The 27,854-nt window shown below is 39.4% G+C and overlaps 1 protein-coding gene across 1 annotated transcript; it reads right to left on the reverse strand.

Annotated features, from left to right (window-relative positions):
- Positions 1–223: 223 nt before the first annotated feature.
- On the reverse strand, positions 224–27,854 carry LOC139731602 (partitioning defective 6 homolog beta-like). The gene is made up of 3 exons (XM_071642491.1): positions 27,675–27,854; positions 4,099–4,321; positions 224–2,007 (listed from the first exon to the last, which is right to left on the reverse strand). The coding sequence occupies exons 1-3, from the start codon at positions 27,771–27,773 to the stop codon at positions 1,190–1,192; spliced, it is 1,140 nt and encodes a 379-aa protein (XP_071498592.1). The 5' UTR covers positions 27,774–27,854; the 3' UTR covers positions 224–1,189.

Consider the following 27,854-nt stretch of genomic DNA (forward strand, 5'->3'; position numbering starts at 1 on the left):
CTCCCTATCAACTATGAGAGCTTGGTTTGAACAAACCAACATACTTCTAACATGATACTGAATCTCTTTACTCAGTCATCTCTCAAGAAACAGCATGCCACTGTCCCATATCAGCTCCCACCTTCCAGTTGTCGTCTGGGGTGCATGACATTGCATATTGAATGACGCTCGCAAAGGTGCGTCATCTCAGTGGTAAGATACGAGGGGGAGGGGGGGGGGGGGTTCCAGGACCATTCAAACCGGCTCACAGGGTGCTTGAATGTTATCTCGGCAATGCAGCAGGGTAACTTAGGCTTGATCCAGCTGCGTTACCTGTAAGGCTGGCAATAATACCAAAACTTTCGAGGATTCCCTCTATACAGGACTGGCCTCTCTCTTGAATCACGGCATGTGGGTGTATGTCTCTCTTAACATTTAGGGAGGCCTGACTTACAATCTTGTGGAATATAAAGTCATTAACATATTAACTCATTCACTTTGTCCCTATGATATCCCCATGGACATGACATTTCACAGAATACACTAGGTACCCACATCCAATGGGTTGATGATGTATTCATCAACAAGCACTTCGTGAATACAGGCGAATCCCTCCGCAAGCAAGTCATTCATCCACAGCACTGAACGAGTTGCTCTAAATCTGTACTAGCGTTTGGCTCGTAGATCTGCGAAAGTGAGTAGGATGATACAGGGAGCAAGAGGAGCACAACTGTTGGTGAATACACTACTGATGAATTTTCACAGCAGCTCCAGCAATATTTTGTTTCAGAGCAATATGATCAGAGCGAAGACAGCAACCAAGTAAAGCTTGTATGGAAATAAGCTATGCTCAATAATTGGAATACAGAATGCCTGACATTATTTTGGTATAATACTTTCTCTGAGATGTTTGCTCTTTGACTGGACCACTGTGACTGATGTGACATCAAACTTGCATCGTATGCTGTACCTCTTTCTTCACAGCCAAGGCCACACGCATAGCAGCTATTTTCACTGAATACAGCCAGCTTGGGTCCTCACAACATAGACTTGTTCTCACTCACACCATTATGGCAAAGGTTATTCTTGTCACATATAAATCCTCAAATGAATGAATCTTGAAGCTGCTTTCTCCCCTCTTCCACTGGAAATATTAATAGCAAGAATGTTTTGTTCTGTCTTTGTTCAGACACGCAACGTGCCTTGCACCTCATAGTGTGCATTCTTCATTGTCACTGGTGACGAGCGCTTCTTGGTCGTCTGGCGGATGTTTGATCTTCACCGGAGGTTGCCTGATCTCTTCATGCGGCGCGCTCTTGTCCTTCCGAAGGCTCCCCTTGTCTCCGCCACCTAAGAGGTAGCTCTTGTCACCTTTGGACTCTTTGGTCTCCTCACTATTGACCTCGCCTCCCTCGCCAGACTGAGGATCGTTTGTGTGGTCGTGCACCTCGTCCTCGTCGCTGAGTTCATCCAGACTGCCCAGACTCGCCATGGACTGTGACAACGCCGGCGAGACGCCGAGGGAGGAGGGCTTCTTCTTGGAGAGCGTGTTGCGCTGGTTGGCAGGCTTCACAGTAATGATGAGGTTGGCGCTGTTGGCCACCATCATATCAGTCACTTGGTCTAGGTTCTTGCCCGACACCTCAATACCATTCACCTCTAAGACCTCATCGTTGACTCCCAGCAGTCCCGTGCTCTCGGCCAAACCTCCAGGCACCAGGCGCGAGATGAAGATGCCGGGAACCTTCTCCAGACCGTGTGGTGTGACCCGCATGCTGGTTCCGTCTCGGATGTAGAAACCAAGCGGCTTGTCCGAGCCGTGCTTGTGGAGCTTGACTCGGCGATGCGTCTGCGGCACGATGTCGACGTCGATGATGGCCGAGACCCTACGGAAGTCCTGCGGGAGGCCGATGGCCTTGAATGGCTTTATCGGCTTTGGCGTCGTGTTGACTTGAAGGTACTGTGTGATCTTGTTCTTTCTCCTGGGTATTGTGTTCCCAAATGTGACCGTGCTCTCATTCACCTCATCTGTGTGAAAACGATAACACCAAAGTAGTGATAAGTCTGGACAAATATTACTCAGGCCTTCAACAAAAATCAAAGGAATGAGATTGACATTCACATTACACATCTTGTAATGTTTATGTTTAAGTCAGCACATTTAGGGGAAAATGTAATAACATTCACAACATTCAAATGATGACTTAGTGGGCAGACAACTCTACTGCTTGCAATTACAGGTGAATACAAACTTGTAACAGATTTGAACAGTTAATAAAATGTCTTACATCACATTAGAAGAAAACAGAAATCAAACTTTCCCAACCTCACCTTCACTGTTTTGATCAATGGGGAAAATACTTTTGACAAAGTTCTGTACAATCCTATGTGAAAAAACCTGCTACACACAAGAAATTTAGTATAGCAGTCTTTTCAAAATGCATAGCAAACTGCGATGCGATACCAGAAAAATTACTCCCTGCAACTAAAAAGCTAGTACAGCTAGACTTGTTCATGGACTCTGTGGGCGCTATTTCTGACATATTCAGAATGGAACCCTCTGACATGAACATTTTTCTTGTATCATCTCAAATAGAGTGCAGATTAACTCTTTATGTGCCATGTACGCACGCCCGGCTCAGTCAACGGCGTGCCAGCTTCGCATATTCTGCTCAAATGCGCAAACTCACCCAAATTGATCAATAAATCGCCAAATGTCACAGTACAATGAAAGTGTTTCTCGTAATTCCATTCCTCTGTTACATAGCTTGCATTTTATGTGGTGATTGACTAGCAAGTGGTGTTCCCTAGTCGATTTGGGTCTACATTACAAGTTTCTGTAACTGTTTTGTGTACAATGTTCATGCCTTTACAGAAAAGTAGCTACTGATCATTTTATAGAAAAAAGACAGAGAGATTTGTCATACAATTTGCATCAAAGCAAAGCTTGGCATTTTCTTTACAACTTTTGCTCTCTACATGTTCAACTTAACAGAAATTTATAAAAGTTATACAGATTTTAAAAACAGAATGTTTTCTCAAAGCATGACTAGGTTGGTGTCTCAGAATAATGTGGCACAAAGAGGGTTTCCACCATGGCACATAAAGAGTTAAAGAGGATGAAGGCCATGGGATATATAGGCCTATGCACAAACAATGCAAAGGATCTTCTACAGGGTCAATACATTTGAATCACAAAATCCACTGTAAGCTGCTTATTCCAGCAACCAGAAGAGAAAATCTTGATGGCTGAATAAAAGAGAAGGGAGTTTAAAAAATAGCCCTGCACAAAGTCCATCGTGGAGTTAGCAGCCTTCTGGTTCTTGGTGAATGACAGAAAGATTTTTAGTTACCAGTATGGACTGCAGCAATCATGTTCTTCTCACTTGGGAAATAGGCAAAAATGATATGTCAACCAGAAGGTCATGAACTGTAATTTCAGAGTCAAGTCACTCCACAATCATTAAGTTCAAAAAAAAAAAAGTCAAGATACCTTCACATGACCAGTGCTCAGCACATAACCTTTTTTGTTAAACATCAAATTTTCATGTCCCCCAAAAAGAAATGTAGTGTCCCAAAGTAAAACCAAGTCCACTTCATCGCTAATAGTAAAAGCATCGGCCACAAGCACAAACTACTGTACATTGTAGGTATAGAGCAATTTTAACTGGCTACATCATCACACTAGCACAGAGGGCTTTGACGAAAAAAAGTGCCTGGATCTTTACATGTACTTGATCTATAACTGAAAGCCACAAGAGGGATACACTGCCACACACAGGGGAGGCAGTTTCTTTTTCAGGAATTTTGATGGCTAAAGATGAGTCATTGTAGAGACTTGGGGTGGTCATTGAGTCGTGTCAAGGGTTGCTTTTGTCACTACAAAGTTGCCTTTGGTCTAAAATGCATTCCAACATCATTATAAATAATCAATAATTCTCTATTGTGTGATGAAACACTATTCATTAAAGCCAACTTGAACATAAAGATTTCTTTTATGGTGACCTGGCAAAAAGTGATATTTCTTTTTAAATACCAGGTACACTGAGATACATTTATTGGTCATATATCTTACTGTTCTTGTTTTTTCTTTGAGTTTACAAAGGAGGAGCTTCATACCTTTCTTCTGGATGACCACCCTGAGGGGAGGTTTGGAGGATGTGAGAGCTTTCAGATAGTTGTCATCATTGTTGATGGGAAGCAGGTCACCCTGTGGGTCTGTGTAGCCGACGAGGAACGGCACGTCGTTTAGTCTGTGCATGCGCTCCAGGAACGTGTAGAAGTCCTCGAACGTTGCGACTTTGTTCGGGTTGATGGTGAACCGCCGAAACTCTGCATCAAGCTGTATATGAAAAGGAAGCGGGTTGAAAGATTATTAACCATCTATGAATGGACAATTTGCAGGCGATGATTGTAAAATAATAAGTCAGAAGTAAAGTTCATGAAACTAACATGGAGCTCAGGTACTGATACAGTCACCCCTGCTTAATCAAGATGGGTCCGGAGACAAGCTTTTTTAATGTTTAGGTGGTGCTCCCACTCAGTTCCCGATTATCCAGTGAGCACTGTACTATATCATAATCAAAAACACATACATAAATCAAAAGGAATTAAGGATGCACACAACTATTATGTCTGAAAATATTCATTTATAAACTGTCTATCAAAATTTTACAGGTAAAGGCAGTCCAATGATAAACTCCAAAAGTTTTCAACTACTAGGCCTAATTCAAAATGTTGTGATGGGAATTAGTATTTCTTTAGCTCACAAGTTACTATCGACAGTGACATGCACTGTGTTATGAGATGAATGAATGTACAGTCGTCATGCTTTCTTTAATAAAAATCAAGGTACTTTACACAACACAAACAATTAACAATAGCTGGACACGTGCACAAACACATGCACACAATTACCCCCAAAGAACCTCTACACTAAAGGCTCTGCCTATATTTTATGTGGAAAAATCCTACACGCAACTGCAGTTCTGCATCATAAGAGCATTGGACACAGCTTTGCTTAACACATAATTGTAACATATGACAGGGCCATTTCAAAATGTACACAACAGTTTACATGTACATCAATGAAACTCAAACATATTACATTCTATTAGCTGTACTTGCACCTCACACTTCATACATACAGCTGTACGTCAACATGGAAACAGAACAATAACATACACATTATCAATCAGACAATCAGTACTGATATTAACAAAGACAATGTGGTTCCCAATATTCATCATACAAGTAGAATGTCAAACTCTGGAATTTGAGGAATGTCTGTGAGTCCGCCCCACAACCACCACCATGCATGCAGCAGTGGTAAGTGTACAGTATGTAATACAATGCTAATTTCCTTGTGCTTGTGTGTGTGTGTGTGTGTGTGTGTGTGTGTGTGTTTGACTGAATGTGTGTATATGTGTGTCTGTACTGTACAGCTACAGCCATCCCCTTCAGCTACACACACATTACTCATTCAGGTGTGAAAAAAACCCCAAAACATTGTATGTACCGGTACATACATGTAATGCATGCATGCATTTGTACACATGACACATTGGGCATTGTACTGACCACTGAAAAGCTTGCAACTGAATTCTATTTCTAGTGTAAAATAATAAAATATGTGTACTTTCATTCCTTATCTGATAGAGTTCATTCATCATTGAGTCCAGACTGTCTACTCAGGTACAAGAAAGTCACATATTTGATTGTGAGAGGCACATGCATCTCTGCATTAGTAGATTGTTCCTTAGAGTACTGGTATTTGATAATCATACACTATAAAAGGACTCTATCTTGTGAATTACACATCAAGAGAAAGTTCAAAATCAAAGGCAGTGTTTGTGCAGTAGTCCCATGTTCGAAGAGAGTACTCCCAACACACAAGATGGACAATCCTGATGGACAATTTTGTCGGGATGTTTCTAGAAAATATTATCTGTTATTTTCATGATCTTTTTTTATTAATTCACCTTATCGTTCCATTAATTCATCTGCATCGTCCCTTTAAGTCCAGCTATCATCCACCCCTCCCCCCTCAATAGTTTCAAGCTGATACAGGTACCTGAAGGCCAACACAACTTAAATATTTATTGCACTTTTGCAGAGATAACACTGGTGACCCTCTTGGTGATGTTTACAACCTGGTGGTTAGCTGGAGGTCGCTCCAAGGAATGTGTCAGCAAGATGTAAATCTCCACAGGTCTTGCACCCTGAGTGAAAATATACATACAAGGTATGTACAAAGGATACATACTACATTGTATAGTATGTACAAACCAACTGTTTAGATTTTGCATTTTGGTGTCCCCTTTGTCCCCCCCCCCCCCCCCCCCCCCAACACACACACACACACAGAGGATGGAATACTGAAAGAAAGGGTTTGGTAGCCATGTGTCTTCATGCAACAGCTGTCAGTCAAAAGAGTTTGTCAAGGTACTGCAAGTACATTTTGTAAGGAGAATTATCCAAGAGAATAGGCCTATTTTATCCAAGAGAATAGGCCTATTTACAAACACAGTCACGGGAATGGAAATTCCAGTGAGTTGTAACAGAGACACCTTTGAGCATGTGACTTGACTTGAAGTTGTAACACACTATTTGGGCATATTGTACACTGCATTTATCCACTTTTATTTCTTAAAGCAAGTCATGCTAGTCATCTTCATCGGAAATATGATGATTCAAATCCCCGTAAAGCCTGCACATCACCTTGTACTTTCTGATGGACTACACACAGTTGTTCCATGACAATAAATGCCATGTTCATTGAAATTGTACATTTTATGTAGACCAGATAATAATGTGGAAATAAAACTGTTGCTAATGATCTCTTGCTGTGAGATATTGAAATAACACACACACACAAACACATCCACACAAGCAAACACATATTGTATCTGCTTGCATTGTTTTCCTGTTGATGAACAAGGTTGAGTTTAAGTTTTGATAACATTAACAATGAGGGGAAAAACTCAACTGCCCTCTATCAGAAGCAAACTCCATGCTGCTATATTTAGTATAATTTTTTTTTTTCATGTGTTGATATTTAAAAAGAAGTAATACAGGAGATTACTGGAGAAGGTTCACTTTCTCGGTGACACTTTCCATGCAAAAATCAACATTGCAGTAATAATTCATGCTGTGATTGTGAAGACATCCAAGATTTTCACATCTTGCACTGGCTGATTTCTCACCAGACAAAATCTGGCTCAGCTGGTTATGTGAATTTTAAACCTCTCTTGCTTCTTCAAATAAAAGGAAGAAGAAATGGAAGAAGTAGGGCTATGTAGACAGTAGATAGTATGCTCAGTTTTTCTGCAGACGGCTTTACCTGGGCCAGTGACAGTGGAGCAGCATGTCTCTGCATGCTACTAGCCACGCACAGATCAAACTTCTGACTCTCAAGTTCAAAGGTCAGCGTTACTCCCCTGACACAGGGGCAGAGACAATGCAATATGCAGGGTATTACAGCACAGCAGGAATGCCACCAGCTATTTCATGCCAAATGCAATGGATATATGCTAGGTGTTCAGGTAACCCCCCCAACCACTCACCCTCCCCTACCCCCCCCCCCCCCCCTTCAACGGTGATATATACACTTACAGTGTAATCATAACAAATCTTTGCACAGAGGGAGTTATTTTTCCCAAATGATTGCCTGCGCAATAGCGGAGTACGCTTTCACCAATACATGGAAAACCATGAGGACTTGTAATAGTACGTGGGTAATTGACCAACTTTCACTTTCAACATGGAATTGGCTTTCAGTTTAATTGAGGGTGCAGTCCAACCCAACAACATAACAAAAGACATGGGTATCACATGTTGTCATGATGATTTTATTTTTCTGCTTTGATATTTTGAAGAATATGATTCTAATAGGCATATATTCTTGATGGCCTTATAATGGTATGATCACTTTACTTATCATTTTGTTAATTCATTTAAGCAAAACTCAATCATATAAAAGGCTGTGAATCGACACATGATTAACCATGACATCATATGAGTTAATGACAAAGTTTGAATGTAAAAATGAAAGAAATAAGGATTAATATGATTTTTAATAACTTTGAAGAGAAAATTTAACTTTCAGTACTTTTACAATAGGCAAAGGATAAATGCTGATTTTTTCCTGAAGGTTTAAAATCATTACACATAAATTTGCATCACGCACTGCAGAAAAATATGTATTTGCTACATGTAAATTTCATGTGTGTGTGTGTGTGTGTGTGTGTGTGTGTATGTGTATAGGTATGAAAGTGCTACAAAGAGGTACAGTGTAGGACCTACAGCTGTACATGTAGCCATGCTTTACTTAGATAACAAGTAGGCCCTACACATGATTACTTTTAGTAACATTTGTGATTTGCTTTCCCTACCAAATCAACCTACAAATGAGAATTTGATCAACAGAACAGTTAAAATATGTGGCATTTCATATTTTTGTCTCAAATACAGTAGCTGATGAATCAGTAATACCAATATTCAGAATATTGCAGAAATCAAGTCTAACACTGCAAAATTATGATCTATTTGAAGGGAAACATATATAATATTTCTCAATGAAATCACTTCATACACACATCGTCACAAATACAATGGGCAGGGCTAGGATTCCACTCCACAACTGCCTACATACATTGTAGTGTATTGTATTCTAAGCAGAAACATGATCAATATTGACATGATAAACAAATGCAAAATGTCACACAATTTGAAACCAATGCCGAGCATTTGAGGATGAAGACACAATTTACACATTGTGCCTGCAGAATGCATTCATTCAAACGGAAGCCAAACAGAGATCCTCTTCAATACCCCATCCCAGTGCATTACATGTATAGAATGTACAAAGTATACAATAAAACCCCCTTGAACATTTGCACACTGATCAAAACACAATGCTCCCCATATACAGTAACTGATCATTGAAAGGGAAACACTTTTTAACAGATCGTGACGTATGCAGCATTCATGTGTTCATAGCACTGTGTCGCCTCATGGAAAACCAACATGAAGTCATGCGGAAGAAACCGGGACTGATGTTCAAGAGGAATTTGCTCAAGCTTGATGTAAAGCTCAGCTGCACATCTGTTTAATAGTTGATGACAGACAATTTCAATGTGTGGAGTTACTGCCATATGGCAATTCTACAACTCAATTTAATAAGTAGGATTCAATTTGCACACATAAATGTTGTACTTTGATATTCATCACTGACACAGTGCACAGTTGTTGATGTGACATCTCAGCTGGTGTGAAAATAAAAACCCATTAATTTTCCAGCAGAAAATTTAATTAATTTCCATAAAAGATATTTCATGGAAGCTGCTCACTGATGCACTTTTTCACAAAAGTTGGTAGGCTTTTAATACCCTTAATGCAACTTTTTTTTCTCTCTCTCTCATTCTAGATTGTCACAAGTACACATTTCTGTGTGCTAATAGAGAGAAATTACCTCTCCTGAATCTAAATAACGTGATAATAATGATGATAATAATAATAATAATAATAATAATTATCACTATTATTATTACTATTATTATTATTATTATCATCATCATCATCATCATCATCATCATCTTTATTTTCAGTTTCAGTTATAAACTGTATTGTGGGGGTTTTTTGTGTGAAAGTGCACACCTGTGTTCTTCCTTTTGTGGGAATTTGCTGTGCACAGCATTGTTGACAATCTATTCACTTGGTTGCTCATGGATAAATTGTATGTGATATAAATAATACAGTTAAATACAACTGGCACAGCTATCTTGTGTACAGTTGATCTCTGAAATTGCTACATCAATAAAACAACCTCTCAATGACCCCTGCAAACTTGCTGGCTCATTTGACATCTAAAATATCCTTCATTAAAACAGCACCCCATCCCCGTTCTTTTTTTTTTTTTTTGCATTCAAGGAAATTACATGTCTCAAAGGGAAAAAATAACTGAAGATAATGGCATATTCATAACAAAAATAAACACAATGATGTAATGTATGTACAGTGTGTACACAAGCCAACATTATCATCATGACTGATTAGAAATTTTACAGATAATCGCAAAGAAAATATTCACTCTTCACAGAATCCCCCTTTTCACACCTTTGAGCAAAATCATAGAGGCTTAGTCTTTAATCCCATGCCAACCACTCCAATTTCATGATATCTTTTCAATTTTGTTAATGGGCCTACATTGTGTGTCCTCTCACTTGGCGCTTGCTTGAGAAGAGGTGTTGGTGCAATTGATCAGGTGAACTCTAAACAAGGGATGGTCAAGGGTAGGACAAGGCCACAATTAATGCCGCCCTGAGTGTGATAGCTTTGTTTCATTCACAAACCACTGTGCAAACATTTGCCGGAGCCTGCCATAATGAAGGTGATTCATACCACTGTACGGCCAACAAAAAAAGAAGACACAAGATGGGTAGGTGCCTATGTACAGAAACCATCAAAATGACCACCACAGGTTTTTCCCATTGTTGCTGGGTGTTTTTTTTTCTGTGTGTGTTTTTCTTATATTTGTTTATCTATTTTGTTTGTTGAGGCATATTCAGGGGAGGAGGATGAACAGGGGAGGCATTCATTTCTTTCCTATCACACATTATACACCTTCAGAGAAAGAGGTGAATGACATCCAACCCTGTGAGGTTTACCCCAAGTGACTGGTACTAGACAGTGAATGGTGTCAACTGGCAAAAACGTTACACATTTGAGAATTAAGGTTTCTGGGACAAACACTGAACTATGGCTTTCTATACATGTAGCTCAGTCAGTAGAGCATCGGGCTAGCAATCCAGAGGTCTGGGGTTCGAATCCCGATGGAATCACATTTTCTTTGCTCATTTTTCCACATAAAGAAGCACGGGAAGGAGAAAGAGGAGAGGGAGGAGGAGGAGGAAAAGGAAAAGAAGATCATTAAGAAGGAACATGTACAGTTGTACATGTACAGGTTCCATTATAGGCCTATACTGCGAACCCCCTCACTCTCTCAGCTATTTCAAACTTTGTATATATGACAAGTTCCAACTATGGTGCAGCTTCACTTGATGAAGATCATGCTGTATCACTGCAGGGAAGTGGGAACCTCCTGATCACTGCAATCAGTCGACCATACGTGAACACAGATCTCTGAAAATTGTCCCCAAAGCTGATAAGTAGTAGCAAGCAAAGACTAATACATATTGTATATGGATTATATAAATCTTGAGTATTATATCATTTTATAGATGTTCCTCAATCATAATGGCAGTTTCATAACTGGCATGACTGCATCGGTGGTAGTTTGTACATGTAACTTCCTGAATTAGGCCCTACCTTTCTGACAGGGTGTACAGTAGGCTACACGTAGTACACTTGTGTATAGCACAACTTGTCTGTACATTCAAAGGATTTCTGCTTTGAATTAAAACTTTTTGCACGGTCTATATGGCCTACATTGTACATGTACAGTGTAGGCCTACATGTGCAATGTTCATATTTGATGAGTCAGAATAAACATCTAAAACACACAAAAATTGGCAATGTCTGAAATGTCAATTTGAGTCATGTGACAAGGCAACAATCTTACAGTGGCAATCAAACCAAGAAAATTGCTTTTACTAGAAAAAAAAGGCACAAATGTATGGGCTTCATCATATTGGTTTCTGAACAAACAGCAACAGTGAGGTACACAAAAATCATTCAGTGGATAATTTGCCAAACAGGAAGCCCGACACAAAATATCATAATGGATGAGAAACAAAGTTCACCTAAACCCTGTGTGGGATAATGCAATTCATTTCAACTGCTCGTTTTTGTCCCCTGTCAGATTGCTTCAGTGGCATTGAGACAGTATAATAATCTACCACATACAGTGTACCATTGTTTCCACATTCAGTAGTGTTGCAGAGGAATGCTGCACACACTCCCATCAGTGCACTATTGGCCCTCGGTTGAGAGTCATGCTCCACTGGGCTCTAGCAATGCAGTAGGCACTGTGTATGAAAAAAGAGCTTTGTGCCAAAGTGTCAGCCATTTCCTAAGCTTAAAACCAGCAACCTGTTCCATTCGACACGACGCAAAAGACAAGGGTGCAAACACACAGCTGTAACTAAATTACAGCTTTGCTTTGCAAGTCTACCTCCTTCTTTCTATTAAAAGCAAATGAGCATCCACCACATGATTCCATTGTTACCAGGGAAATTCATCGCCATGACGTCATTCCACATAAGATCATTGAAAAGCCAAGCATCAGATCAGCAAAATGTATTCATGACTGTTGAAATACTTCAAGGTGTATCGAAAGTCATATCTTGAGAGGTCCTCTAATATAAACCTTCATAAAGCCATCCTAATCACAATCTGATTTATGGGCACACATAGTGAAAAAAAAAAATGAGTTTTTTATAGTATGTGTTGCACCTACAAGTACAGGGTATCGTTCTCAAATCTGGAAAAATAAGAACACCTCAATGCCTTGTAGATGCATCTTGAAAAATAATGTAAAATCAAAATATTGTTAGACATGTAATTATGAAGTGACAGTTCTTGCACACACAATAAAAGAACAATCTTTTTTTTTTTTTTTCAAGAGACATTAACATGACCAAGTCAACAACTATAATGTCAACCACTGGATTCTATCTTCTAAAGATGACTTGCTGGGATTTGAATACATGTGTATCTGAGCATCATCACTAAAATCTTCAAAACTTCTTTACAGAAATCAGTGATTTTGCTGCATACACAATGTAAGTGAGAAATTATGCATTTCTCATGGGTACAATAGATCTCCCACGAATGTTGTGTAGGACCTACGTCACTATCTGAAGGACCTAAACTGATGTGCCCTGTAGTATAGTTGGTGACCTGTTCACAGGGCTGCCAACTCTCACTCATTGAGAGTGAGACTCACTCATTTTGGTCCTTTCTCACTCTAAAACTTTATTTCATTTGCATGCATTTCTATTGATCTCACTCATTTTGACTCCTAAATTATAGCATTAGCCTACATGGGAGCCTCACTCTCAACTAGTTTCCAATGTTGGCAGCCCTGTTTCAGTTCACTATACATGGCAACGGCTCATGGTTTCCAATATAAAACTAAAAATTTCATGATCCATGAAAGCCCTCCCTTGAAAAAACAAGTTTAGTTGAAATGAATAGCATGTCACACACGCACATCTTATATGCTGGGACTTCCCCTGTTGCTTCATATCATAACCCTTGACATCCAAAATGTCAGAGCTAAAGTATGTAGATCACTTTTGCTTTTGTGTGCAGTACTGTACGTTGTACTGGGGGGGGGGGGGGGGGGGATAGACAACATTTGTCTTTGCCAGTCTTTCCCGCTGAGAGTTTCGAGAAACAGGATTTCCACATGAGGCAAAATGATCCTCAACATTTAAAAAATCAAAGTTAATACAAGTTAATATGACACAATTGATCTACATTGTACAGTTATAATTTGTATCTACTGTTATAAGTTCTAATACATGTAATTATTGTATCATAACCAAAGACAGTATTCACTCATGCACATGCACTTTTACAGCCTTGAGAATTTACTGAATGCTCCTCATTTTCCATACCTCAATCCAATCAGAAACTATAATCATGATCAAAGATGGTACACTGTACCTGGAATTTCAACTTCATACTTGGTAAAGATGCCATACATTTTGTGGGTATGATACATATTGGGACTTGTCAGACAATTTGGCAAGTGGTTGAATGCACTTATTACTGAAAAACAGTTAGAGACAAAATGAGAAATAAATGTCATCCCTTTTCAGAATGAAATTTAGAAATTTCTAACCTGGAGATGATGTCAACAGTGCATTTGTGTTCATAGGGAAGTAACATTTTTTGTGAGTTGCCAATTTCAGTACTATCAGTAGCATTACAAAAGTCACAAATAGATTACATATTCTGTATACTGTATAGTATATGCAATATGTACATTTGGACAATATCCTGTAAAACGATGAATGTTTGTGTGCATTTTAATTTCGTGAATTTTGCGAGCCAAGATTTGTGAACTTTAAATGCACGCCCAAATTCTTGTTTACACAACATGCATTGAACGTTCGAGGCAACTCATGAAAATGTAATGCCGCAAAAAAGGCAGTTGGCTCCAATTCGTGAAAATTTAATGCCACAAAAATATTGGCAGAGACTCCAACCCCAAGCACCTTCTGATCGGGAGATTCTCCCGCCTGAAACCCCTAGTAAACGGGAGACTCCAAGTTGATGTGTGCGAAGCGCGAAGTTCCTAGGGTTCTAGATGTTCTCTGGTGCTATCTAAGGCTTATTTTTTCAACATACGATAGCAAAAAGTAAGAAATCCTTTCCACCGGGAGACACAGAGCCAGGGCGGGAGAAATCAAATCTCAAACGGGAGAACGGGAGATTTTGCAAAAAATGGGCTTTCGACGGGAGATCTCCCGTCGAAAACGGGAGAGTTGGAGTCTCTGTATTGGGTTTTACAGTAGTGTGACAAACACTGCAAGTTTTTTGCATGAAGGTTTACAATACAACAAATCATAACACCATTTTTTTTTTTAAAAACTGCACTGTGGTGTGTGTGATTTTCTGCTATTATTGCAGAGTTTTCATGTTTTTGGATGGATTTTGGCACATGTGCCAGCAAAATTTAGCTGTAATGTCATGTTTTGCACAATTAATGTCACGATTTTCCCATGTCAGAATTCATGGCCCTCCTCAAAACACAAGTCGGCTGTTCCACGGCTTCCCAATCTTGGGAAAAACCTCCACACTTTCCTCGCCACTTCCCAAGAATTCCTGCCTGTCGGAGAATCCCTGTAGATTTGAGTCGAGACAGGAACAAAGCCTGCACACAAGGGTCAGCAATTTCGCACAATGGGAAAACAACAAAAGCCCAAAGTCTCCCATGTGATGACAACAGTGATACCCGGCCAGGGACCATAAAGAACTCACTGTGTGTCTTTTTTCGACCACAGCGGGTTAAATTCCTATTCAATCATGTGGGCTGTGGTGGCAGCAGTGTGTGTATATGGCCATTGTTGGCACCAGCTCTGTTCGGAAATGGTCTTCTTCTCGTGTTTAAAACACATACTCTGTGTAGATTGTACTCTTCCAGCATTCATTTTGTTTGGATTTCTTTGTAAAAGTGTACATAATGGCCATTCAACAAGTACACACAGTTGAGGAATGCAGTACAACGGGTCCCTTTCTGTACGATCAACTGTAACTGGGTTTAATGAGAGGTGACTCACAATACTGTGGAAAAACATCACAGGCAAACTCTAAGGCAATTAGACTGAGAGCGAAGTGTGGGAGTTGCCCCAAAGCAAAACAGGCTCTCCGTGATGAAGTGCAGATTTGATTGATATTGAAAAGGCGGTCGTTTCCTATCGACTGTTTCATCAAATGAGCGACATCAAAACTTTGTCGAGAGGACAACTGTACTATTTCTGTGATACAGAAGAATTGAGAACATGTACTGAAAATCATTACACACTACTGAATAAGTCGGGATATTTTCTGATTTTTTTTAGACTGCACATCGCAACCAACATGTACTGTATCATGCACTCCACAGATGATGTCAACATAGCGACAATTATGACAACACGTGCACGTACACACATAGTGAATGGCTGCATTAACACAATGCATGCAGATTTTACGGTAATGAAATACAGCCTTGATATACAATTTGTACAGGCCACAGTATCATATCCCTGCCATTGGCTCTATCACAATAATTACAGAGATAAAGTACACATTCACTTGAGATCAAAACTACTAGTACAAGTAATACTGGTACTGTACTTATGGCAGTGTGGCTGATGTGAAATATGCGTCATGTAGCATGTTTTCTTTGACCATATAACAAGTACACTACAAAACAAATTAAAACCTTTAAAAAACAAAAGTTTTGAGGGCAAGCAGATTCACAGTGGATTATTCTGCCGGAGCAAATATTAGAGTACTGAAATACAGATTCATTTTCTTTTGCCAATGTAAACACACCATTTGTTGTGAATTATCTGAGTTACTTTGATTGCATTTAAATTCAAAGATTCTAGCGAAATCTGCTAAGTGTAAAAGGAGGCATCAGATCTGCGTCCTATGTGACCATAGTAAAAGAAAGAGGTGGGAGTATATTCAGTACAAAAATGAAACTAACGCAATGCTTCCAGCATCTCTGCATAGCACAAGTTACAGGTCCTGTTTACCTTTGGGAGCAGTGATTAAAAAAATGTTCAAGATATCACATTTGATGCATTGTATGTGTACGTCTGTTGTATCACAAAAAATCCTACCATATACTGTATATCTGCATATATCTTTTTTTTGCAATAAAGCCTAAAATATAAGGAGATACGTGTATCAGTATTTTTCTCATTAAACCGTAACTGTAGATGGTTTAGTCTGGAAACACTTTTATTTTAACTATTGTTTACATTTTGTGTATTTAATAACACTTTAACATCGATTATAAATACGGAATCAAATTTTTACAGTGGTTGTTTCTATCCCTAACTCACATTTTAGAACTATTTTAAAGGACAAGTTCACCTTCATAAACATAAGGATTGAGAGAATGAAGCAATATTAGTAGAACACATCATTGAAAGTTTGAGGAAAATCGGACAATCCGTTCAAAAGTTATGAATTTTTGTAGTTTTTGTGCAGTAGCCGCTGGATGAGAAGACTATTGTAGTGTGTGAATAACTTAGATGTCACATGCGTACAGTACAACAATATAAGGAAAATATAAAGAGAATTTCACAAAATTTCATCTTTTGGAAAAAGTACACATTCCCCCGACTCGTTACCGACAATTGTTATGGGTAATATCATTCCCCCTGCCTTTAGAAAGAGGCAAGTCAAGTGCTCTTTTATTATGCGAAAAAAAGTGAAAATATGTTGAATTTTCTTAAATTTTCTTTATACTGTTGTACGCATATGACTCACAAGCTGTAGTAGTCTCCTCATCCAGCGGTTCCAACACAAAAATTTTAAAAATTCATAACTTTTGCATCGATTGTCCAATTTTCCTCAAACTTTCACTGATGTGTTCTACTAATATTGTTGCATTTTTTCAATCCTTATGTTTATGAAGGTGAACTTGTCCTTTAAAGGGCTCGTATAGTTTTGGTTGAGATAATTTCAGATTTCTGACATTTTTTGGTGAGATAATGAGAAACCACTTTAATACAAAATATGAAAGAGCGTGTAATTCCATGAGGAATTCAAAGTTTATTTGATGAAAATTGGTTTTGAAATGGCTGAGATATATCCAAAACAGAGTGATTCTAATAAAGTGTGGGACCCACATTTTATTACGATCACTTTGTTTTACTTTGTTTTTGGATATTTCAGTCATTCCAAACCCGATTTTCATCACATAAACTTTGAATTCCTCTTAAAATGGTTACATGCTCTGTACTATAATGTAGCTTTTCTTGGTATCTCGCAAAAAGTGAAAAGCCCAATTCTCATCTCCACCAATACTGCACCATCCCTTCAAAGCACTAATGCTGGGTTTTTGTTTCTTCTGCAAATTGTGAATTATGCCTATAATGGAGAAAAAACAAGACTACAAACATCAAAGTGGGTGATGTGATAAGAGCGTGACACCTTGCAAGAGGTTTACTTATCAGGATTCCAAGAACTTTAACCTGACCGAGATTGTCTTCTTTCCTTCACACACACATATGTACAATACTGTGTATCTGTGTTGACAAAGGGCTTTTGTCAACAGAATTACCCAACTGGGGTAAGCCACAATGGAAGCCATAATATCTAAGGAATTTATTGATCAGAGACTACAGAGTACAGCATCTTTCATCGATGGTACATGGCAATGTACAGTTGTATCATGATATGGGGTCTCTGGTTCCTGATTTGCACTGACTTGCAAAAACTTGTTTGACTCCTCGTCAAGACATGCAATATTATTATGTACTGTACGCCAACTTGTATGACAGGTCAACATGCTATACAATTATAAGCTGCTATATCTGTGGTAATCTAATCTCGCTCATTCATCTCAGATAAACTGAAAATGAAATGGAAGAAACAGTAGGGTATGTGACCTCTACAAAAAATCAAAGGGAAGTTCCATCCTGATATTACATTGTATGTTGCTTTGTTTGAAAACACACGTAGGTCTTGAGCAGCTCTCCATTTCGTTTGTATAAAAAAATCACACATTTTCATTGTTCTCACAAGAAAAAAAAATTATTCAGATGTTTTTGGTAGGGCCAAAGTAAATAATATGTTGGTTTCCGGTAACATGACCTCAAGAACAGTGGGTCGGAAGGTAGGAGAAAAATTTTATTTTTTGATTTTTCGAAAAAATTTTACCCTTTCTAATTCTATAAAAAAATTTGGTTTCTGTTTCAATGTGAACGTGTACGTGTGTAATGTGTGTGTACCATAGTAAAATTACGGAGCGTACAATGTATGTTTTAAATGTATGTCTGTGTGGTACGTATCGGTATCTTTCATACATGTTGTACCGTATCGTATTCAGACCTAGCTCTGCAGCATACGTTACAGGAACGTATGCAAGTCGCACAATATTGCAATGCACACACAGTCATCTAAATGCATTTTATACCATACACACTATGCATTGCACTGTGTAAAAAAATGTATCGGGTACGCTATACGGTACTTCGCAGTAAATTGCGTGCAGTAAAGCTAGTGGCCCTTGATTCGACAGGGTTCCATGAATCAACCACTCTTACAAATAAAAATTCACTGAAATTCATGAATAAAAAATGGTGCATATCAAGTGCGAAATTCAAACTATGCAACTATCTCCACAAGTGTTCCGAAGAGCACAACAGTGGGCCACGTCGCCGGACCCCCGAAATCATATTTGAACCCTCCCGGGTCAACTCGCACAAGCAACGGGTAAGTAACAAGTAAGTAAAGTTGCATAGCAACACATATAGACTCGTTTCATTCCAAGTTCTGAAGTTACTAGTCCGTTTATCTGCATTGAATCTATACAGCAAGTACACTTACAGCCATGATTGCAGCCGTTTCTGAGATAACTTGAGCATTTAAGTGATATTTATATTTTGCATGCCACCCGTGTCAGATTTTGCTGTATCACCAGTGTTTGATTGCAACGTGTTGTGAATGCGTTGAATCTCTCGCACAGCGTGCGAGTACATGGATAGTACCGCGCTCTCGTAGTGCGATGTACTACAGTGTGTATACAGTTTCATACATTCACATAGGCAGGGCAAGCGCACGGCCGCGGTACGTCGCGCATGTTGATGCACGGACATATGGGGCCGAACAATGAGTACAGGGGGCCGAACGATGGTTGCAGCGCATCTATGAGGATAAAATTTATCGGGTTGGCACCTTTTGGTCGGGTCGGTCGGGTTACTGGAAACCAAAATATTTTTTTCCTTGGCCTAGATAAGAGTTACCCGTTTTTGCATGTTCTTCTCACTAGATTCAAGTTCTGTCTGCGACAAAACGAGAAAAATGAAAATTAGTGATATTTGGGTACAAATAAATTGAGAGAGCTGCTCAACACCTGCAGTACATCACACAGAGTTGCCAATTTGTCTTACTCTTGAAACTCTTATCAGTTAATAACTTTTTGGTGTGTCTGATTTCCTCCCCCCCCCCCCCCCCAATTTTCACTGATCTACAATTTGTACTTTTCTGATTTTTCTGTTTTCAAACAAAGCAACATAATATCAGGATGGGCCTTCCATTTAAAACCCTGCAAAATTATGGCATATTGATCACTTTACTTTTTAATACTAATCATCAATTTAAACCCAAACTGTATAAAATATCATTATTGTACATTGTACCTCACATTATGTTAAATAATCTCCCTTTAACCACTTGATATTTAGTAAAGTCTGCAGTAGCATGTTCCACTGGGAATCTTGACCAAGACTTCTCATCCTATCTCTAGAGATCACTTTTGTCTTTTTCGTCGTGAGGCAAGTAGGTGCTCAAAACATGGTCTACTGTAGCATAGATCTGACAAATCTTTCGTAAGAATCCTGCAAAATTGTTTGGGCTTCTGACTGCTAAACTTCACTAATGCAGTGGGCTCTACAGTTTGTAAGTCAGAATAAGTTTTCAATGGCCTACACTGCTCTACACACTGTTCAAACTGGTATAAAGGATCAAGAAACATTATAATTAATTGTAGATGAATCATGTTAACAATAAACATTTGTAACCCCACTTACATTGTAGCCATTAAATGATTTGATAGGCATTGACTGGGAAAGTTTGCAAAAGTGACATTGCATACTTGAAATCAAAAACTGAAATACTTGAAATTAAAGAAAAAACTCAGAAACATACAATTGTTAAACAGAACTTTGCTTTTAAGTACCAGTACATAAAACTGTACCTTACATGTGTACATTGTATGATCTCTTGGAATGTCCTAAAACTCAAAATTAAGTTCAAGTCCAGTGTAACATATCTGTTGTCATGTTACTTGACAAGTTGGTTCAGCAACTGTAGAGTGTAAACTGTGAATAGGACAAGTTGGTGGCTCAAAGGTTAAAAAGACACTGTGGCTCAATTCAAAATACTTGAGCTTGACTGATCTGTACAAGTGTATGACCCCGTTTACAGTGCAAGGCTCGGCCGCGGCCGAGTCTACCTTCATTTCAGTATAAACGCGCAAAAGGCCAAATGCGAGGCCAAAATTAGCCTCGCATTTGGCCTCGCTCTGGAGGTGGTCTCGGCCGCGGCTCGGCCACGGCCGAGCCCGGCCTTTTCTCAGTGTAAACGCAAACTGGGCCAAATGCGCGGCCAATTTTAGTCTGGCTTCCAAACCCTCTGCCTGTACTACGTGTACTTCGCTGTTCAGGATATTAACCCCCTCAACGTCGAAAACTAGTATAGTTTAAGGTAATTTTGTCCTGCAAAGGATTTTTTCCTTCGGCAAATGCCTTTGCCCGAACGGCGATTTCGTCGCCACGGAATTCGTTTGGGCAAAAGGTCTGAAAACCAGACAATGCCAAATTACGTTTGTTTACAAGCAGAGCGCCACTACGACAAAATATTGAAAGGTTTGAATCAAAAACGCGGCCGAGCCCAGCAGTGTAAACGGACAAAATTGCGGGGCCCGGCCTTGCAATTGAGGCTGGGCTCAGCCGCGGCTCGGCCCAGCCCCGCACTGTAAACGGGGTCTAGGTTGATGTTCAAATAGGGGGGGGGGGGGGGGGGGGGGGGTACTCAAGCACTCTAAAAAAGTGTACACAAACAAGTTTGAAAAGTACCACTCCCAGTAATTTTTATGTTAACACATCAGTGGTGTGATAAAAACAAACCACCTGTATTATACTAGTACCTCTACATTGTGTTTGACTCCACCAGGTAACACAGCAGCTTTCTCAGATACAACTACAAGTTGTACTCAAACTGGATACAAAATTGTCATGAAAGAATTATACAACTTGTACATCTTCAGGTACTTATCTGAGAAATACTGACCTATACTGTTAGGGGCAAACCTACAAAATTGTATAAGAACATTCCACAAGGTTTTCAAAGGCACTTATAGTCCATCACTAGACACAGTGTAATTTCCAGTATAAAATACAAAACTTTATTTACATGGATGTGGATAAACATAGGGTAGAAACCATTTGCTCTGAAGATCTGTACAAAAATTGTATGCCCCCACCCCACTCCAGATCATGCCTAAAGCATGTGTACAGTGTAAAAATGTAATAACATGGTCCAAAGCAATGAAGTTTGTTAGAACTCTTAATCAATATGGTAGCTTCTGTTTTACTGGTGAGCCTGATCTTTATATTTCATGTTTTTTCATATATACTCACAACACATACATGTACAGTACATACAATGTCATACTTGCCAACTCTACCGCTTTGGGCGGTAGACTACCGCTTTTTAGAGGTTTTGACCGGCTACCGATTTTCTCTTCTGATCTACCGATTTTGTAGCAAACCTATCATAAAATGAAATAGAAGTCATATTTTCCCTTCATCGTGCGTTGATTCCCTAAAATAAGCTAGTAATTAGAATACTAATAATAATTTCAAGGAACTCGTTCCTCAAAAACGCCGTATTCAGCCTTCTAATATGCACACATGTGATATGCACACTGCAGTGGCGCACTACTAGTACGTGCGTGCAAGACTTACTGTACACATGTACGTGTAGCTAGAACCACGCATAATACACTGTAGTAATGTTTTGGTAGCTCACGTGTGCGTGGTGCAGCCGATGCGGCATACGGTGTGGCATGATCGTGGGCATGATCCCAGCCGGCCGTGTACGTACATGTATTTTCATATCTAACTTGTGATAACAATATGTTTGATTACTTTTTCACATATGCTTAGCCTACAAAAATTATTTACCAATATGTCTGATTTTATTTTCATATGCATAGTCTACAAAATAGTTCATAGATTTACATGGATTATATGTTTTTTTATCAATACCAAGAACCCTTTAAATAGGTTAAAAAGCATGCACCAAATCTCATATTTTGACATTGAAAAAACAAAAAAAGTCCACACCGCGGGAGGGGGGACACCCCCCTCCCACACCCTCCCCCCCCCCCCCTCGCGCGCACGGGCTTGGTCGCTTCGCTCCCTCGCAAAATCTACCTCTTCAGGATTTCAAAATGTTGGCAAGTATGCAATGTATTGTAGTAGTTACTCGCGACCACAAATTTTGTTACTGTATTTCTGAAACTCTGTTTCATCACTTTGGAATATGTTTTTTGATTTTCATTTTTCTAGCATGTTACAATGTAGGCCCTAATCATGGCGAGTGAACAGCCTAGTCTCTCGATAAACCGTTTCTACAGCCTTACAGCAGGGCCTGAGCATGTTTTGTATATAATATTCATTTTGTAAAAATTAATGTGGAATAGATTAGCAAGAAGTGGAATCAAAATACAAAAAGAAAGGGAGAGGGGTTTCTGTGTGTGATTGTATTATACACATTTGTATACTGTACAGAATGCAGGCAGCTTGAAGCAAGCAGGCAGGATACCAACCAGACTGCATGACATACTGTAATGTCCCCTGCCCTTAGGAGACATCATCTGTACAATCAGTTAACTATGACATCATATAGATATGACTAACATGTACAACTTTTGTACATGAACGATCTCCATGTTCTCTGTGTTCAAAAGACACTAGCAGCACTTCTCATTTAATAGTGTAGACTACTACATTGTAGGTAGTGTGTCCATGCAAGTAGAGGTGAAGGTGAAGTACAAACACAGTTAAACACAATTGTGAGCAAGAATTTATATTTGAACTTTGTTTGTCAGCTTGTCATTGTTATTGTTGTGATGGTCATTTACAATGCACTAGAGGAATCTGTCATACACATAAATTTCTACAGAAATAAGCCAAAACAAAAATGACATGTAATGTGTGTGTCCAATCTATACCCGGTCTGCTCATTCCCCTCTGGCTTTGAGTGATAATCACAGGAACATGTGAAGGGTGTAACATACAGTAAAGTACATTGTACAAGTGTCACTTCATTTCCATCTTATTCTTCAAGTTGTTAGTGTATTGTAGTGACTGGTGTACATCTGGTTCATGAACATGTCCACGTAGTAACACATTGAATATTGTTTTGAGCAGACAGTATCCAAGGATGATTGTCTCTGTACATGAAAAGTAAGTACTATGAAAGTCATCACATGAAATGAATTGTGAATAAGATGCGACACTGTCAATGACCATGCCATTCAGCAAATTGGCAATTTAATCCGTTGGCACTAGCTTCTTACAGTAGGATACACACAGTGACGATTGTTTGTCATCTTTATGGCATACACTGTACATACACTGTATGTGAATATGCTCAGCGTTATAAATAACAGATACGACAGTCTATTAGTATTGGTAATAGTACTCTTCATTAATTAAAATTAATATTCTGAATCATATACCATTGATAATATTGTAACAACACATTACTTCATTAGAATATCATCAATGTTGATAGACTCAGCATGACAAGTTCACTGCTGTGCAGCAAGGAGAAGTCTGTGTGACACATTTTGCGTATGAACAGTTGTGAGTGTTAGAGGACAGGAATTACAGATCCATGCAATGAGACTTTGAAGAGAGCTTCTATTTTTTCCTCCTGTGTACTGATAGTCTTCTTTTCTAGCAAACACGCAGACCACCTTTGTCATACTATCACTCTTTGTTAGTAAGAACAGGGTATCACATACTGTAACTATCAAACCAGACAGCTTGACACATTTACATTGGCTTCATTAGGGCTACAGGCTAAACAGGAGGTATAATGGGCAACATGGAAAGTGAAACATATATACTGGACATTGTGTAGAATGGTTGGCCTTGGATGAGTGGTATCACCTCACATTCTAGACCCATGGTAGACTGTGACATACACATTGTAGGCCTACACACAGACTGTTAAACATTGTAAGTTCTGCAGTGTGTATCATCCATGACTAGTGCAGAGACTCCAACTCTCCTGTTTTCGACGGGAGATCTCCCGCCGAAAACCCATTTTTGCACGATCTCCCGTTCTCCCGTTTGAGATTTGATTTCTCCCGCCCTAGCTCTGTGTCTCCCGGTGGAAAGGATTTCTTACTTATTTCTATCGTATGTTGAAAAAATAAGCCTAAGACAGCACCAGAGAACATCTAGAATCCTAGGAACTTCGCGCTTCGCACACATCAACTTGGAGTCTCCCGTTTGCTAGGGGTTTCGGGCGGGAGAATCTCCTGATCAGAAGGTGCGTGGGGTTGGAGTCTCTGCTAGTGTTAGTGATGTGTATGACAGGCTAGATATACAGCCACATGCATGTGACAAGACTGTACCCATGGCTGGAGAGGTTGGATTCAGCCACATCACTTTGCTATAACTTAGTATTAGCTACTATTTTCGTGAATCACTGTTGGAGTGGGAATCCAGAAACACATGAAAATGTCGCCATGCGCTTAGGTAAAAGTCCACTTATGACAGCATCAGTGTCACTTAGCGAAAATAACATCTCGCGAAAATGCCTGTGATCTCCTCATTCCTGAATATATCTGTGTGCAAAAAATAATTACAGCATACTGTATGTACATCACACTACAGTACCTCATTAAAGCGAAGAGAATAACCTTTACTTCTTGTACCTCGCAGACTATTTTATTTTCTTTCTTGGTGGTTTTCACTTAATTCTCGCCATCATTTTTTTCTTTTTTGTAAGATGGATTTCAAATTGAGGAAAGACTTCTGTTCATGTACAGTATATCCCCCTTCCCCACTTATTTTTCAATGTCACTTTACCACTACCCTACCCTTGCTAGCTTACACACGGATGTACGCATTCACAGTCCCACAAATATTTGGCAGAGTGATAATGCATGAGTTAGGGTGGGGGACATAAGGAAGTCTTCCCCAAACTGATAGCAAAGTAATGATTGTTGGGGCACTTGCATATCTAATTCCAATCAATCAATCAGTTACTGTGATTTCTGCAGGCATCCAGCAATATTTTTTAATTAACATTTGGCAAATTTCTGATTGCCAATGAGTTGGTTTACAGTGGCAATGTTGAGAAGCTGAAATGTGTCAGAATACATTTCTGTTGTAAGAGAGGTACACTTGTAAGATAAGATAAGATAAAATAAGTGCCATTGTTGGGCCGTAACACTACTGCCCAACCCCTGGATTGCCAATTGGATATTTCATACACAACATAGGCCTACTAACCGTTAAAGCAGGTATGGTTGGACCTACTACTCATCGACCGCCTAATGTTTATTTGCTTGATAAGAATATTTAACACTGAAATTCACGTTAAAAACTTGACCTACTGTACGTGATTGAGAAAATCCAGCTCTACCAAATGCCGTTGTTCCCTTTTCGATTCGAAGTTTCAGTGCAAAAATATCGCCGACAAACTTGCGTGGCCTCGTTTCAGCTCCCCGCGGTAACGCTCGTTATTAGGATCAACCGCTGTTTTTGCATTGACAATGCACGCAAACCGAGTTGTATTGAACACCGTGTTGTATGAAGCTTTTTAGAAACTTCCATAGACATTACATTGTGTTGTCATTACAATTCGGTGAAAATATTAATTCGAAATTTTGTCGTTGATTAAAACCATTTAATGAACAGTGAATTTTCACGTTTTCCCACACCATCATCATCAACATTCAAAGCCAATCCATTTTTATGTGCTTTGCGCGCAGAGAAGTGCGTACTATGTGTTCAGTGCGCCAATTAATACACGGTCGATTTAAAAGAAGGTGGTCGATATGTAGTAGGGCTATCTAGACAGAAAGATCCGTCTGTCCGGAGGACTCTTTTGTATTTTGTCATTAACGCTGTCCTCCGTAGACAGACGGAAGGTTGTAGTACCCATTGCTGTGTGGATGTTCTTAACCACTGTCTCTATGGAAAATTGGGTGAGGTACCTCACCCTTCTCGATTGCGTCTAATTCACGGCCCTAGGTCGGCAAATTTAAGCTTGAATAGTTAAATCAACTATTCAAGAATAGACTACACTCACCAGATTAATGAATAATCCAATATTTCGGTCGAATTTTCAACGCAAAACACACATCAACCAGCCCGTCGCGTCGTCACGTTCAAACTGCAGAAACATACAGTATGAATCTATTAGCCAATCACATGCGAGGTAGTTTCTATGTGTTTTTTTTACTTAATAAAGTACCTCGCATGTGATTGGTTTACAGATTCAAAATGGCGACCTACGGCTAGCGAACGGCGATGTTGCAATATGGATAAAATTTCTGCATTATAACCGCGTTACTGTGAGTATTTCGATTGCAAAATGTGAGAAATTAACCCCAAATATTGCTGCATAATGTGTCATGTCATGTCAAACTTGTTTGAATGTAAAAAAGCTGTCTGAAATTTGGTTTATCGTAACGTTTGATCTGTGCGCATTGCTCCACACAGGAGCTGGGATCATTGACTTCGGTCTGTACACGGAGGGGATCCGTGAAGCCAGACGCAGTCTCCGCGGAACATTCCCCGACGGGCAGATACAGACCGATCTTTCGGTCAAAGGGCTATCATACTATCCGGGTCTAGAAAATGTGGCAACATTACATTTAAGATTTACACTAGATCTTTCTAAATGTCACTAGATAGACCCAAACAAAACAACAACAACAGCAACGATTGGTGATCATGGTCTAGTAAGTAGAACAAAAATCGTTAGAATCTAGCGTTAGCATGGTTAGTGACTGTTTCTCCAAACAAGGCTGAACATTCACCTCATTTGAATAGACTAGTATTCTAGAACTGAGATCTCTAGAAACTACTCTACTAGGGCTAGGCTAGTAATCTCTATAATAATATACCTAACATTAGATTCTAGTAATGACAGAATATTGCTCTTGAACATCATGTAAATAAATCTGCTCTTGGTCGGGGCTTCCTGTTCAGAATGAAGCCATTCCACATGATCGGTTTATTGCCTGTGTCACCGGGGACGCCCTTTTGACCATTGACACCGCTACGCTATGCCAATGCAATGGCTATGCAGTTATATGCTACTGCGATACGGCGAACTGTCATCCCACTGCCACTGCACTGCACTCTGGCACTAGCTAGCTGCACCTGCACTAAACGTGACGTGAACACAGTACAAAACACACGAGCCCGTAACTACAGCACAAGTTTACGTACTAAGCAACTCACCTTGCTCTTGATTTCTTTCAAACCTTTTGCCCATCTGTTGCTCCCATTGAGCATTGCCGTAGATCCATTTTTTGCCATCATGCCCACCGAGTCCCGCATTTGTTGCGGGAAATTATAAGTCCACAAATTTCTAAATTCTGAGTGCAGATTTCTGGCCGTTGTAATGAATACTCAGATCAC

This window comes from Diadema antillarum, unplaced genomic scaffold, assembly GCF_040938485.1.
Source record: "Diadema antillarum isolate AM-2024a unplaced genomic scaffold, OU_Dant_1.0 seq00000382_RagTag, whole genome shotgun sequence".
NCBI classification, from domain to species: domain Eukaryota; kingdom Metazoa; phylum Echinodermata; class Echinoidea; order Diadematoida; family Diadematidae; genus Diadema; species Diadema antillarum.